Source organism: Taeniopygia guttata, chromosome 2, assembly GCF_048771995.1.
Source record: "Taeniopygia guttata chromosome 2, bTaeGut7.mat, whole genome shotgun sequence".
NCBI classification, from domain to species: domain Eukaryota; kingdom Metazoa; phylum Chordata; class Aves; order Passeriformes; family Estrildidae; genus Taeniopygia; species Taeniopygia guttata.
The window spans coordinates 62,062,446-62,078,959 of record NC_133026.1 but is presented as its reverse complement, the minus strand read 5'-3'; the positions used below and the strand labels follow the sequence as shown (position 1 = coordinate 62,078,959).

The following is a 16,514-nucleotide window of genomic DNA, read 5'->3' as shown; positions in this document are numbered from 1 at the left end:
AGAAGAAATTCAGATATAACTTCACTGTATTCAATTTATGCCAAGTACAGAATGAATATCTAAAAACCACAATCACCTTTCAGTTGAAAGTCCAAAATCACCTAAAACTTTCAAAGCAATGTGAAATTTTAAATACTACAGCTCCCCCCCAATATCTGACAACACATGTGAAACACAGAAGATACATATTTAAAAAAGGTTGTCAGAATAGCAGCTAAAAAATCTGTATGCTTGTGAACTCTGACTGAATGCTGGCTAGATTGCAAGCAGCCAGCATTTGAAAAGCAAGTTATGAAGAGATATCACAACTATCTGAATTGTTCAGAAAAATAAATGAACATTGACCTTCTGTGTGGTAAACAAATCCTCACACACTACAGTCTTACAGAAATTAATACAGTAGTTGCATTTGTAAACAAATTAAACATAATCAAACTTGCCATATTATGAAAAGTAATTAGCCATTTCCATGCAAAAGCTCACATTAATATTTTAAAAGACTAAATGCCGGCATACTACAACTACCTTGGCTTGTATTACAGAAACATAAATACACAGAAATATTTTCCATCTGAATTCAGAGCAAACACCTCATTAACTCTCCAAAAGTCTATAGCCTTGCAAGTCAAAAAGATAGTTTTTCTTAATATAAAAAAATAATGTAAAAATATAAAAAAAACCTGCCTAATTTTGTCACATAACCAAGATATAACTTATGCGTTTTAAACTAGAAATAAAAAACCCACAGCAAAACACAATTTACTACCAAAAAAGAGATGTATGAAGAGGAACAAAAACCCCCTTTTATGTTAAACTATCACATTGACCAATACACAGAAAAAAAAATCTAAATACATACTTGGCAACTGATTAACACCGTGTTTCCTATTGTTTCTTTCATCTCTTTTAATTACGTTAATAATGTGGAATAAATCAGAACAATGTTTCAAATGAGAAAATAACTAAGCTAGATTTCACTGCTGCTGCATGTTAAAATTGAAGTCTGTCTTGTAAAGACTTAGAAGTCTACACTGAAATTAAACTGAAAACTTGAATGAGTTATTTATTAACAATAAATCTAATTAAGTTAATAAAATTGCCTTCTAACACCAGCAGTCACACCTTAGATCAAAATAAAGAGCCAAACATAAAATCACTTTGTGCACAAGCTCTGACATTCAGATCTTTCTTACTGAAAAGCACATGCATGTTGATAAACTAAACAGTAAATGTTTTAGCACATAGGCTAAATAAAAATTTGCCCCATGCAAAGAATTCATCCTTTTTTATATTTAGAAGTGTAACAAAAAGCAGATGTATCAGGAAATATCTGATAATTATAAGACAATTGCTTAAATGAGCAAGGCATAAGCTTCTTCCACACTAACAGAAGCAGATAACACACTTGAACAGTATATATTTTTCAAAGTTTGGTCGAAAGGCAGGCCTCAATTTTATTCAAAATTCTTCTTCAGAACAGTTCATTTAATACAGTTCTTCTCATTCTTGTATTTCCCTATGAATTTTATGATGCAAGAAATTGTTATCTCCAGTACTTAAAGCCAGATGCCTGCAGAGCTACCAATGATAAATAGGGTCAAGGTTTTTGGAAAGATTTTTCTGAATATTCTATAACTGACAAAACTTTAGCTAGTCAAATTAACCATGAATGTTCAAATAGACAGGATTCAAAAAAGGCATTTTAAATATAAAGAGAAAAACACTTGAATGAGTTATTTACATGACATAGTAAACTCTGTGGACAGAAACCTACATGCACCTTTTTTCCCCACCCAAATTATGCTTCACTCACTTCTGAAATGCTGTAACAACTCTGGATAGATTTTTGTCTGAATAAGTGAACTATCAGTTCCACTTAAGATAAAAACCAGTTGTATTTCCAAATCAGTTGTTATTTTATGAAGCAAATCAAGTGCACTCATGGGGGAAAAATATTATTTAAAGATGGAATTTTAAATTATTGCATTTGTGTAGATTTACTTTGTGCATTATTTTTACTGATATGGAAAAGGAAACAAACCAAAAACCAGACTGGAAAACAGAAAATTTTCTTACTGCACTGGTCTACATGGCTCAGCAACAATACTGGCAATAAATACATGAAATTTCTGTACAGGAAACTCATGTGGATTTGATTAATTTTGCTGATGATGTAGACCTTGACTTTTGAAGCCCTGATTCTCAGAAAGAAACAATGTTGATAACACTGTCAAGGCAAAACATTTTGGTTATTGCTGTGCTACCCAGTGGTGTTGCCTATATATAGCATTGCCTGTAGTGATACTCCAAGTATACAGTAATTCATACATAACTTTTATAAACTGTGCAAAGAAAGTAATCAGTAATATTAATAGGCTGTTAGCCCTAGAGGATGAAAGTGCAAGATTGAGGGGATTTCTTAAAATACACAGTAGCTTCTGGTAAGCTCACTTGTCTAGTGAGTATCAGATTTCCCTGTCCTTTTATTTGCACTTCAAGCCCGTCTCTTGTTTGAATAATCTCTTGCAATCCATTTATATTTCTAAATAAAAATGGATTACTTCTATTTAATTTAATTTATAAATCCTACCCTAATTTATGTTTTTAACTTGCTCATCCAGTCCTGGCTTTCCCACCTTGCTCCACCTCCATTCCTTGCTTGATACCAGTCTTTATCACAAGCTTTTTGTTCCAGTCTCTCCTCTTGCAGTTACATTATTTCCTATCTCAGCATTAGAATCTCCTGAATAATTCCATCTACCCAAAAGCATTACTTCCAATAGTCCAGATCAGGTAGCCTCTGCAGAGAACTTTTCAGAAACAGCTGTAGTCTTGAAGCTCTGGACTGGACAGAAAATTCACCATCAGAAAATTCTCAATCTCGTTCCTAACCAAATCCGAGTATTTTCGTATGTGCATTTTCAAAAATGTCCTTTGCAAAAGATGTGTCATGGCATCAAGATGCCCCCAAGTTGTGATCAGATTTTCAATGGCCAGATGGCTTGAAATTTTCATGCTGAATCAGGGAAGTTATTTACCTTTTCCTTATCTTTTACATATGGGCAAATTGATGTTTTGACCTCTTCTTTCCCTTCAGAAAAAGAACTGTTTTTGTCAAAATCCACCTTTTTACAATCATCATGAATACTATTTGAAAGCTGATGCAGAAACAGCCCAGAAAAAAACTTCATGCCAAACTCTAATGTCCTGGCAGTCATCCAGTAAGGATGCAACAATACACATCACTGATAGCATCACTCAGGAACACAACTGCAGCCTAAATAGTTTGCCTTGCCAAGCCCTTTTCTTCTTTTTTTAAAAATTAAGACCTTGAAAGTCAAAATCCAAACCAAGAAAATGAAACAAATAAAATCTTTACAATTTGCAGACATAAAGATTACTGAAAACAGATGATTTCCAATATACAATCTTTTCTTAACTAATAAATATATCACTGTTTAACAAATCCTTGAGTGAACGATGTGTTTGATTCAAGTCAGACCCACTCCTTGTCATACGTATGCTATTTCAATTTAATAAAGTAGGTATTTTCAATGCTGTTGGAGATTAAGTGTAACAAAGCTTTGTTTGTTTTGGGTTTTCCTAGGAGGAAAATAAAGATAGATATCTACTGCAGTATTATCTGCATTGTTTAGATTATATATATTTTCTCAATTAAAATCTTACTGTACAATTTAAAATTGTTTGTGAGTATCAGTTTATTGAAAAAATATCAATTATATAGCTCTTGGGTGATCTTTTTTCTTTTTCTAATTGAATGCTAGAAAAAACCTGATTCTCATTTGCCCCACAGAGAGGGTTTTTTTCATCCAGTCCTTTTAAATTACAAAGTTCATCTACCTTCATGAAGAGGTTACCTATTAATCACTTACTAATTATCTTTAGGGCCCCAAATATTTCCAGGGTCAATGAACCATTGCTATAATCAAACAAACTGAAGGTCCTCAAAGCTACTTTGTCCAGGTTTTGGCTGGGATAGAGTCAATCTTCTTCCTAGTAGTTTGTATAGTATTTATTGTAAACTATGAGAATAATGTTGATAACACATCCATGACTCAGGTGCTGCTGAGCAATGCTCACACTAAATCAAGGACTTCAGTTTCTCATGCTGCCCTGCCAACGAGTGGGTGGGGATCCATGAGAATCTGGGAAGAGATAGCTGGGCAGCTTTCCCTGACTGGCCAAAGGATATTCTATACCATATGATGTCATGCTCAGAATGTAAACTAGGGGGAAAGCTGGCTGGGGGTAGGCTGGGCATTGGTCAGCTGGAGGTGAGTGGCTATTTTTCATTTGCATCACTTGTTTTTCTTTCTTCTTTCCTTGTGGTTTATTTATCTCTTTGTAATTTTCCTTTTCATTAAAATTTATTATTATTATTTTATTTCAATTATTAAACTGTCCTTATCTCAACACATCCGTTTTTTTACTTTTACCTTTCTGATTTTTTTCCCTCATTCCACCAGGGCAGGAGAGGAGTGAGAGAGCAGCTGTGTGATGCTTAGTTGCTGGTTTATGTTAAAACATGATACTTCTACACAGTAGTCAATAGAGTACATTTAACAGAGGTTAACTAATTGGAAAGGTAATTAATCATCAAGGTGGAGAAGCACAGAAGTAGTGTCTATATGTTCCTTTTTAACATGTATAACTTGAGGATTAATAAAAAAACCCAGAAGAAATTTTCTACTATTTTGAATTGGCCAACACTATGATATGCAACCTGAAGGGGTATCTCTAATACTCACTATCTTAACTTCAATTTTGGCCACAAAGTTACAGAGAAAGTACATTAAACCAAAAATAAATTGGACAAAAAGAAGGCTGAGGTCCACCTGTATTAGAAATGCAATATTCCCTTTAAAAAAAGGAAAGACTATAGAATTATCCTAAAGGCAATGTGAGCCTAGAAAGTAGATGCCAATGCACTAGATCAAGAAATGAGCATCTAAAAAGCTGACACAATGTCTTGGTTAGCTGGTGGGCCAAGTGAAAATACACTTCAAATATGATTACAAGTTATGTATTATTCAGAAACATTTTTGAATGTGCAAGATGAGTATCTAAGCTATTTCCGCAGTACACTGCATCACAGTGTATATTGTCAGCACAGAAGTATTAACAAGAGATGGAAGATGCACTTTTATCTAAAGTAATAAACTCTAAGATCCTTTTGCTTTTGAGCAAGCAAGCACCTGCAGCTCTCGATTCACAGGTTACCAGTGTAATTACCTCCATATCCAATTTTTAAGTTCAACTGAATTTTTACTAAGTCTGCCACATAAAACTCTATGAAAAAATCAAAACAAGAATGTACAAATTGATTAGGACAAGATCACCTTCAAAATGCTATGTCTATGTCACTGAAACTAATTTCTACTTGGTATTAACCAGGCATTTATGTGATAAGGAATTCAAATGTATCAATTTTGCATAGGACAAATTACACGTTCAAAGGACCTAAGTGTGCACAGTATTCACTACTGAAAAAAAAAAAAAAAAAAAAAGGCAGATTCATTTATATATTATGCTCCCTCAAAACAGAGGATATTAAAGCATCTAAACAATGACTAACATCTCAGTCATTTTAAACACCTTATACGTGCTGTTTGATGGTTTAACATTCTTTGCTGAACTACTGCTATAATATGTATTTTGTCATAATTTTACCTTTTGAGAACTGTAATTACATCTATTATCAAAGTAGCCAGATTCTACTGGAGAATATCCCAAACTACCTCAGTGAATTTCATAAGAAAATAGCAAAGATGGCTTTTATAATTCTTTCTATTATATACAAGCAATGAAGCAAAATAATCACAAAAAACAAGTATTAAAGAGATTATCAATAATGAAAGCAGCTTTAATCATTTGGAGATATTTGAAAAATTATTTAGGAATTAAGTAAAGTCTGCGAGAAAGAACTCATAATGAGAACATGTCAAAAGTTAAAAACACAGACTAGAAAAAAGTTTTTAATTGTACAGTATATTTTAGCTCCTATCAATCACTGTTAAAATCATTTGAGTTTAATAAGCAGATATTTACCTGTTGGAATGAGACAATCTTTCCAATCAAAATATCCTGCATAAATGCCAGGTTCTAATGACCCAACTATTGGATCTGCCTTGAATTCAATGTACATTTCAAACAGTCTTTGATCCAGCTCTTTCAAGGATTCCATACTAACCTAAAAAATTAAACAAAAAAAAAAAAAAAGAAGGAGAAAGAACACAGTAAATAGTCATTAACTAAAATAATTTAATCACATATCCAAAAAATCATGTCTTTAATTTCAGCAAAAAACGGCAACTATACTATACTGTACTAAACTATACTATACTCAGTATAATTTTTTTTCCTGATTGTATTCAGCAGTAGACATTTTCATGAAAAATACAAGGAATGCCTAAGCAGGCAGATCATTAAGTGTCTACTGGCATGATATTTTTCCTGCAGGAGGTCTTTATCTTGCAAAGTAAACAACTGAATTTAGTGAATGCTTTAAAATATACCCATAAAAATTTCCATCCTTAAACATGAAGATTTTTGTATAACACTTTGGATTTACAATTTTAATTTTACAATTTCTCACTATATTAAAAAAATGCATTATTTATTTAGAAGTCTCTGTCTTCTGAAATTGAACCTATGGACTTTCTACTTCAACAAGTGTCTGTACAACAGAAGCAGAAACTGCATCTCATAAGCATCTGCAGAGCTCTTCTCTTTAACAGCTCTCCATGCACTTTTTTGTAATTCACACAACTTAGCCTTACTGAAAGCTAAGGGGATATGGACAGTTTATTCACTGTTGTCTGAAAAACATTAAAGTTTTTACAAGGTTTTTTATTAAACAAAGGTATCCCCTGTAATTATAGCTTCTACAAAGATTCTATAACACAATGCATTCCATAAAATGTTGAAGCAGAACACTAGTATCTAAACATGGTAATGAACACTAAATGAAAATAAAATTAAATGAAAATTAAGATCAAAATCTCACGTGACTTCTGCTGAAAAGTATTTACCTTTATAAATAAGAACTTAAGCAACACAAAAATAAAGCTTTCACACTAGTGTTCATTTTCCTTAACAACCAGAGGAAAAGGCACACACACATATACACATATGTATATATGAATAATAATTTCCAGAAGTAAAGGCATTTAAAAATGAGGTCTGCTTTAAAAGCACGTCTCTAGATCAGACTGGGATTTCAGAAAAAGAAAGAAAAGACTCCTTATAATTAATTTATGAGTATTTAATACTGCAAACTGTAGAATAAGGGTTGAACCTTATTCACTAAAGGGATGTCTCTAAATTGTGCTCTACTCTGGTATGTCTACATTGTTAAATAAAGAGAAAAAGGAACTGCAATATTTGAGTCAGGAACAGAAGTAGAGAAGATTTCAGGAAGGAGATCACAAGTATAAGGGAAATCAGTTGTTACTGAGGTCAAAACTGATGTTAGGTAAGTTGGGATGGTGAAGCTGGTGCTCAGAAAGAAGACACACCATGACTTTCCTGCTTTTATAGGTGATGAACCTTCTTTGATTTGTCACAAGAGGATCTCTATCCCAAAAGAAAGCTTTCTATAAGACATAAGAAGATCAAGGCTATTTTCTTCCTCTTTTTCTTCTACTTGACTGCCTATTTTTAAATAGAAGAACACATTTTAAAAAGTACAGAACTATCGCTCTTTCCTCCTCTTGCAGGATAATAACAACTCTTAGACCATTCCTATTTAACTTTAAACTAGTGGGAAAAGTAAGTTTGAGTGCAAAATCTCTGTAAATATGCACTCATTCAAAGAATCTGTGAAACAACTGCTTTAGTGTTCCTCAGCAAAGTTTTTCAGAATTAAGTAATTTGACCTTCCACTTTTGCAGTCATCCAGTACAAAAGATCATCTACATGTTCAATACAGGCTTTTTTGTTTCATACAAGTTCTCTTCAACCTGTTTCAAGTTCAATACACAATTAAGATAGCGGTAACCTGGTTTTTCAGCTGGTGGAAAGATTGCAGGAAAGAATTAACAATTTTGAGCCCAGGACTGGGGGAAGGAAGCAGAGCAGAAGTCCTTAACATTCACCATGTATACTTATTTCCCCGGCTTTCAAGTGGGCTAAATGCTTACAAAAATAGACGATTCTTATATTGTTGCCTTTCCTGAACATCCCAATGACTAGTTTTCAATTCACACATCTACGAACATCCCAATGACTAGTTTTCAATTCTTGCATTAAAGCCATTTTGAGCCTCGACCCTTTAACATTACCTAATTATCAGAACTGTGGAAAAAATTTTATTGAGAAGCATAATCAATAAGATGGGTAAATTTTATGGGATACATGTGGTTTTTTTTCTACTTTCTAAATTGCTAAACTGATGATAAGTTGAATTAAAGAATCTCCACAGAGAAGTACAAGAGTCATGAGTATGTGCCAAGGTAGCATGTACTAAAAGTACATTGCAATGTTTAGCTGCTTTATGTAAGTTTGTATTTGGCACACTAAGAAAAAAGTTGAAATAACCATATAGAATGTAAGAAAATGTTCTTTGCTACAATTTATAATTTCTGTACTTCAGAATATTAGAGAATAATGATTTCCTGACTAACAGGCAACTTTAGAAAAAACACCCCAGTGTAAGAACAGATAGGTTTTTACTAAAACACATTACCAAATTCACTTTAAGATTAAATTTTTAAAGGTGGCAGAATTTAGAAGTATGATTTAGTTTCAGTCTTTTCAGATAAAAACTGAAAATTACCAATTCTTTATTATAACTTTTTAATCTAATATTTAAATAAATTAAAAACTTTCAGGAGCTTAGGTGACAGAACAAAAAACTGAATCAATCAACCCACCTCTCCAAACATCTGTGAGCTTACACCCTCCTTTAAAATTAATAAAGGGCTGAAAAATTGCCCTCTTATGATGACTATCTAATTATCCTAATCCCTCTAGCTGGCATAACCCATTGGTATGTCCCATACCTGCAGCATTGCATCAGTCAGAGTTTTCAAAGGGTTAACACAGATTGGAAATGAATCTGCCACTTCAACATCTGAATTTGGTAATTTATAAATGTGCCAAACTTTTAGTGGAAATACTTTGAGGTGGCTGTGCAAGGCAGGGTGTTGAACACATATATAGCAGATGTCTTAGCTGCTTCCAACGGTACCGGGCTCAACTCTCAGTAGCAAAAAAATGCCAATATCCAGAGTAATTTTCTACATTGTACTAACCACACAAATAAATCATAGCAATCCCTTTCAAATGCTACTCAAAACTACTTAGGCTGTAAAATTTCAAGCAACATTCAGGCATAATGGGACTAAGGATATACTACATAGTTGAACAATCAGTTTGAGTGAAATACTGTTGTCTGTACTGGAAAAGATAACATTTTACTTCCAACCAACAAACATTTCTGTAAATAAACTAGCTTTATGGTCCTAAGGATTAAGTCACAACATTTCTCATAAGAAGTGATTAATCTTTACAAAAAGGCAGGAAAATGAGACAGCTACTGCCACCCACTTTGACATTTTCGTTCTTTGAAAAAGAAAAACCAACAAAATCCCCCCCCCAAACACAACAAAAAAACCCATGAACTAGTTTACGAACAAGAGCTATCAGTAATGCAGATTTCCAGATGAAATAATTTATCAAGTATATTCCTGAGATAACAATCTTTTACTCTCTGCATTGAGAGAACACAGTGACATTAAACAGTGTTACTAAGAAATCTGATAAGCTCTGCCATTGAGCACAAGTCCTGAACAAGAGCTCACACTTTCTAGACCAGCTACTTAAGCCCTGTATGAACACACAGAACCATATCCTTCTTCTTGTTGCGTCCAATCAATGCTTGGACTCCCACCTACTTGTGGAAGGCTCACCCAGGAGTCATTCTGGATGTCTGGGCACTTGTATGTACTTTTCACAGAAGGGAAAACAAATAAAAACATTCAAGCAATGATGCTTCATTCCAGTGCTCTCACTTACTTGAGTAATTTTATCAACACCTTGGAAGCCATGTTTCTCAAAATGTTCAGCTATATTTAGGAAGGTATGACGTTCCAGGTAACGGCAGTTACTGAGTGCAATTAAAAGTCTCTGCTCCTAAAAATTAAGAGAAGAAAGAGCGTAATAGTTGAAATAAGAAGTATCATTATAACCAACACTGTAAATGCATAGAGAGTATTTTACTGACTCTCTGTGCTTAATAAACATTCTCATAAATAAAGTAGGGTTTACAAATATTTTTGTCAACAAACTACTGAGAACTGAATGAATATCAGGTATGATGATTTAACATGATGCTTCCTCTTATAGGATCCAGAGCATTTATTGGAATAGTTATGACTAATACAGAACTGTGGTTTAAGACTTCTTTACAAAAATTAGTTTTGGACAGCTTTCCAGGAAGCTGTTTCTGGATTTTACTTTGTTTCAAGAAATATACCAAGAATTATGACCATCATAATATCATCTGCAGATCATCTTCACTTTCCCATGAAGGTGGCTAAAACAAGGGAAGCAGTTACTGAACAAATGCACTCACCAACTCTAAAATACTAGAAGTTTCTAAACTACATTATATAATTTCAGCAGTTTGTAGAAATTCTAGGTGGTTATAATGTATGTCTGTTCTTCAATGATTTTTTTAACTACAAAGGAGTCAAATACATTCTGGAGTTGAGGTATCACAATTGCCTTTCCTTCATCTTGATATAAGATATAGCTTCCAAACACAGAACCATACAAGACAGAACTCCTGTTTAAATAGATTGGGTCTTCCCTCTTTCCCTCTCCTCTTTTTCATTTCAAACTACTTTTCCACCTTAGATGAAAGTTAAAATCAACTGAGAAAGTATTTTGAAAACAAAATTATTTGACAGTAAAGTCACCATAACAGCACTGATCTGATTAAAAATGGTACTGGTCTTAAAACCCAGAACTCCTGACAGTTTTGTATTTCAATAATGTGATGACTAAGTCTGAGAGCTGCCTTCTACTTTAAGTTATAATCAGGCAGTATGCAAACTATTTGAAAAATGACAATTTAAAAAATTCAGTGACCAATCTTACTCCAATCACTCACTTTCTCTGTTCTCATTCAATAAAGAGAAGACAAAATATCTTATCATTTACATAAGAAAACAATACCATGGAACCATGGAAATCAGACACTGTCTAAAATTATGAGGTTTGCTTTTAACATTTTTGTACCTATGACATATAGGAATAAGCCACAAGTCAACAGTTGCTATCAAATCTATGTGTTCCAAGAATAAAATAATATAAAGAACTAGTTATTATGTCTACTCTTCGGAATCTTGCCCAAATCTGGCAATCTGAGATTCTTTATTGTAGCAGAAATGCTTATTACTCTTGTAAATTAGGCAAAGTTTGGCTTCTGACACCATTTAAAAGCTGTACAAAGGAATATTAATTTCACAAGAGGTTAGGTTTCTTGTAGGTAAAACCTGTATTTTTTTATCAGCTGCTAAAATGGAAGAAAGTACACTAACCAAAGAGTCAAGAATATTAAAAATTCTTTTTCAACTTCCTAAAAACCCAAAATCAAATAAGCCAAACAAATAACCAATACTTAGAACATTTTCTGGGGGAAACTGTATTACTGAATATCTCTATCCTTGTGGGTTCTAAAATGTAACTAATAATCAGACTGGTTCTAATCTAAAACAAGGCGATAAATCAAAAGTCAAGTCCTCAACTGACACCAGTGCTATTTTCACTGATTTCTTTGATGCCATTTTAGTTTCTAAGGACCTGTTTTCAAAAAACACTTTCATGAGTTACCTTAACATTGTACACTAAGATACCATAAAAACCAGTGCTTTCAACAAGCGAAATGCCTACAGAATACAAAATCATTCTCTATAAAAAAGAAAACAAAATAAATAATATTTACAATCCTGTATCAATAAAAAATAGCCATATTCCTTTGTCTTTGAGAAGTATTTCCACATCAGCTTTTAGATATAGGAGCCAAACTTACCGAAGAAAGACTTGATTCTTCATGAATGCTTCCAAACAAATCTGGAGATGAAACATCAACTGAAAGACTAGGAATATTGTTTAAAAAGTAAGTATATACAAAAGTGTAGTGCTTTTGATTATTTGATACATGGTGGATTCAAATCAACAAGAATGAAATGCTGCCACAGTGTCCACCAAGAGTCTTCTTGGTGCCTCCCTGCTAGCTCCAACACAGGGGCTGCAGGGAACACCCTTCCGTGCTCAGGAGTGCAGAGGGGCAGCTAAGGGTTACGAGCCCTTTCCTCAGGGCTCGTAGGAGCCCTTTCCTCAGCACTCTTGGTGATGGTGAGGGAACCGGGAGGCGACAATCCAGGTTGTATAAATCCAAGGTTTATTGGTAGCTGCGGGGAGCTCCTGGCCTCAGGGGACTGGGGATAGAGGGGAGTGGGACATGAAGTAATTGACAAGCAGGACAACATATCGGGGAGCTGAGGAGGGGGGATCCCTGCCCTTGGCCAATCACTCAGCACCCTTTGTGGAAGCTTCTAGAGAGAGGGGCTAGAGAGTCAAGTGATAGACAAAGTGCAGGGAGGGGATATGGGGAATGACAAGGGAATTTCTAGGGATTTGGGAGGAGTGGGGATGGGATTGACATTTAGGGAAGGGGAGACAATTTGGGATGAAACGAGGGGAAAACAGGGACAACCCAAATAACATAATACCACAAAATGCAATTCTGTTTCAAACCCCCCTTACACCAGACAACAAAGCAGTCTATGTTGTTCAATTTTTTCCAAGATGCCCACAAAGCCTGCAGGAGGAGCTTGGTGGTCTGATAGCACTATTCTAGCTATAGACCTTTCATTTCCTTCCTAAAGCATTTTTCTTTTCTATAATTTCTATATTTGCCACAGATTCTGTTTTTACACCTATCCAGCCAATGGTCATCTGACTAGGAAGAAAAAGAAATTTCATTAAAACCAGAGTTAATTTGCCCTTTGCAATGCATATCTCTATATTTGCCAAGTCTCTTGCTTTTCACAAATGCTTGTAACTCCTGGAAGCTCAGGCTACTCTGACTTGTTTTGTTCTCTAAAATAAGTGGCTCGTAAGAATTTATTGAAGAAACAACTTTTGTGAATTTAGCAGAAATACCAATACAATCAGTAAAAAAACAGAAGGGAAGAAAGGCACGGGATGTTTCACCATGACTGGACATTAATTAGTGACAAGTACAACTGATTCCATGTAAAGTCATGTCAAAACCAACACATCTGCTTGAACAGCACACAACTTGTGTCATTGAATAAAACAGTGTAAGTAATGTAACATTATTTATCTTGTATGATCTTCACTACATGATGCCACACAACATTTTGACATAAAAAGTACTTGCTCTTATTTCAAAGCATCATTATTCAGAGGCAAAAGTATTCACAAGAAATATGAAATATGGAAGGGATAAAACCACATCCCCATTGAAATGTAAGACTTGCACACACAATTGCAGAATGCTACATATAAAACTTATTTCTTTTTACTTACTGTGATGTATCTATGTCACCATCAGGTTTGGTGCTTAGTTGTTCCAAACAATCTATAAAGCCCTAGGAAATAATAAAGCAAGATCTAAATTTTCTGCCAGAACTAAAAAATGTTCTCAAATTCACTTTTACTACGCTCAATAAAAGCAGAGCAATCATTATCACCTGGTTTTGTCTTAAACCTTACATTAGTTACAATGTTTAGTTACAGCTTTTGAGTGCATATTTTCTATTTTGCATGCATCATAGTGTACTTGTAGGAAAACATAATAATTTTTAACCCTGATAAGTAACTTTCATGATGCACGTTTAAAATTATTCAGTGATAATCTGCTAATTAGCATGGTTAACAGTTTTCATGTGCTAAATCTGAACAGTGGATTCCAAGTAAAAATTTCAGAAGCCTCACTATAATCCTTTTGTTGCTTCGGCTCATAATTTCTTATTCGAGGAGACTTTTAAAATGGTTCAAAACCTAAAGAATGCTAATACCAAATTTCAAATAAATTAAAAAAAATCAGATTTTGTTAGAAAGAACACTGCTTTCTGCTACAAAAATTAAAAGCCAGATCCTCAGTTGATGAAAACCAGAATTTCTCCTCTCACTGCAGTTATTAGACGTTAGATGGTATCAGCGCAGGAAGCATCAATTGTCAGTAAAATGTTGAACAATCACATTCAGTAAAATACTTGAATATGTCACTTACTCTCTCAGGATTTGCCATCACCAGATTGACCTAGTCAGCTCTACCTACTTTTAAAGTCAAACATTTCTCAGAATCCCTGAGTGTACCACAGGAATAACACAGTCATCAACTTAAGCTACCTTTTGTGAGGTGGGTAAGGTACAACGCACACATTTTTGATCGTCATTGTGTTGACAATTTCATACTTCAAAGCGATCAAGATACCTGCATGATCCCAATGCTTAGCTGGCACACATCATCCTGTGTTTTCTGCTGCTGGAAAACCTGAGGATGCAAGCATATTATTTCAGCAGAACAACTTCACATGGCCTTATTCTCAAGGAAGACCTGAGTAACTCATGCCTAAAGAGATGACACAATTAAAGGAATGGCTGCTGGGACACTGTTTTCTTACGGGTCAATTTCAACTTTTCACCATCCTAAAAATGGGAGAGACAATACAAGTCTCAGTAAACACTTTGATAAGCATGAGTAGATAACACAGTAAAAGGAAGGAAATTCTAGCACATGTGATATGTGTCATTGTTGGCTAATGGAATTGCAGCAAAAGCTCCCAGGATATTTCAAGGTCTTCATGTTCTAAAAAGAAGGATTCATCATGCAGGTGAATCTACTGCAGATTCTTTTGAATAATGTTCACTAAGAAAATAGACCAGCTAATCAGAAAGATTAATGTAAATGAGGAGAGAGAAACAGCATCTATACATAGGGCCCCCCAGGGGAGTTTGGAAGTGTCAAACTCACTTAGACAGAAAATACCAATGTTTCAATCAATCAGGGCCTCAAGGTACTGAGTAGATGGGGACAAAAATTGAATTTAAGTTCTTCAAGTAATTTGGATCTAACACCGAGTGAAGAGTAACTCCTAGGAATGGCCTCTCCCTTTTTTATTTTAGATGTAATGTCTACTGCTATCTGAAAATTACAACTAGCACTTTTTTTTCCCAAAAGAACAGCTTTAAGGATTTAAATACAGGTTCCATCCGCCCCATCAACACAAATTACCCTTAACAAACGAAGCCAAATCAGAAGTCTAAAAGCTAGCACAAGCGAAAAGGCATACATAGGAAATAAATACAGAGGAAAATTATACCATTGGATCATTCTCTGAAAGTTCTTTTCATGGTTTCAGAAGAAGAACAAAAATGAAAACATAAATCAAAACTTACACTGGCTTCTCCAGGTTTGCAGTCCAACACAGTTTTAAGAGATTGCAGGGCACGAATAATGCACTGTTCAAACTGGGATGGCTGAAAGTCAAATGACTTGTTAGCTGTAGATAAGCATGTTAAATATACATTACACAAATACATAAAAACTTACACGGTGTACAGTAAGCTGTTCACTTCCAAATTATCCCAAATAAGGGGTGGGAAGGGGAAAAAAAAAATCACAATTCATGTATTACTAGAGGATCCTTTCATAGTGATGCACTTTTGTACGTAAATTATCTACAGAATTATTACCATAGATCAATGTATATTTTTTATCTGAATGAGAGACTTTTATACCAAACAGCCTTGTATAAAAGGCTTAGGAAAGAGCTTTAGAGCTTTTTGTGGTAGCATTACAGATGCCTGTTGACACACTCCCTCCTCCGCACCTTGATCCAAGATGGAATTTCACCTGGGATGTCCAATATTTCTGCAATGTATTTCAGCAAAAGGTTTCTAAGAAAATCAGACTCAAGCTTGTTTCAAATGGAACAAAAAATGTTTTGAGGGGATGTTGTTACCTTCAGGTTTCCAAACCTGAAATTTGACTGTCTCGATAACATGTATCAATTTCATCCTGAAAGTGCAAACAAGTTCACAACAGAGTCAGTAGTCACTTTTTCCTTGTCTTTCTCTCTTCTCTGATAAGCTACACTTAATTTTTTAACGCATTTTTCTGCTGCTATTGGGCAGGAACCAATTGTGCAGGGCAACATGAAGCAGTCACTACTCCAGAAAGGTGAGACATCATCTTACTGGATTTGGGCCAAAGAAGTGGACAAAAATGTTTTTAAGTCCTGTAAAATTGCTTTTCATTCAGTAGCTAGTTTATGGCATGCCACCAACTTTAGGCTTAGGAATAACTTTTATTTCTGTAAATGATGGAGGTGGATTGGGAAACTGGTGCTCACATGGCAAAATGAAAATAATTTAAAAGCCACTACAACAATCTGTATTTAGGATTTTTGGATCCCTTAAAAGAAGAAGGCCAGCAGTAAAGTGCTGCTCTT

At 34.5% G+C, this 16,514-nt stretch overlaps 1 protein-coding gene across 1 annotated transcript in view; it reads right to left on the bottom strand.

Moving 5' to 3' along the window:
• EXOC2 (exocyst complex component 2) overlaps positions 1-16,514 on the bottom strand; it is a 127,351-nt gene that overhangs the window by 29,886 nt on the left and 80,951 nt on the right. The window contains exons 18-23 of the mRNA XM_030265431.4: positions 15,460-15,540; positions 14,495-14,554; positions 13,585-13,646; positions 12,059-12,125; positions 10,039-10,155; positions 6,070-6,211 (exon numbers count right to left, since the gene is read on the bottom strand). Of these exons, the coding sequence (XP_030121291.4) occupies positions 6,070-6,211; positions 10,039-10,155; positions 12,059-12,125; positions 13,585-13,646; positions 14,495-14,554; positions 15,460-15,540 (529 nt within the window). The remainder of the gene's footprint in view (positions 1-6,069; positions 6,212-10,038; positions 10,156-12,058; positions 12,126-13,584; positions 13,647-14,494; positions 14,555-15,459; positions 15,541-16,514) is intronic.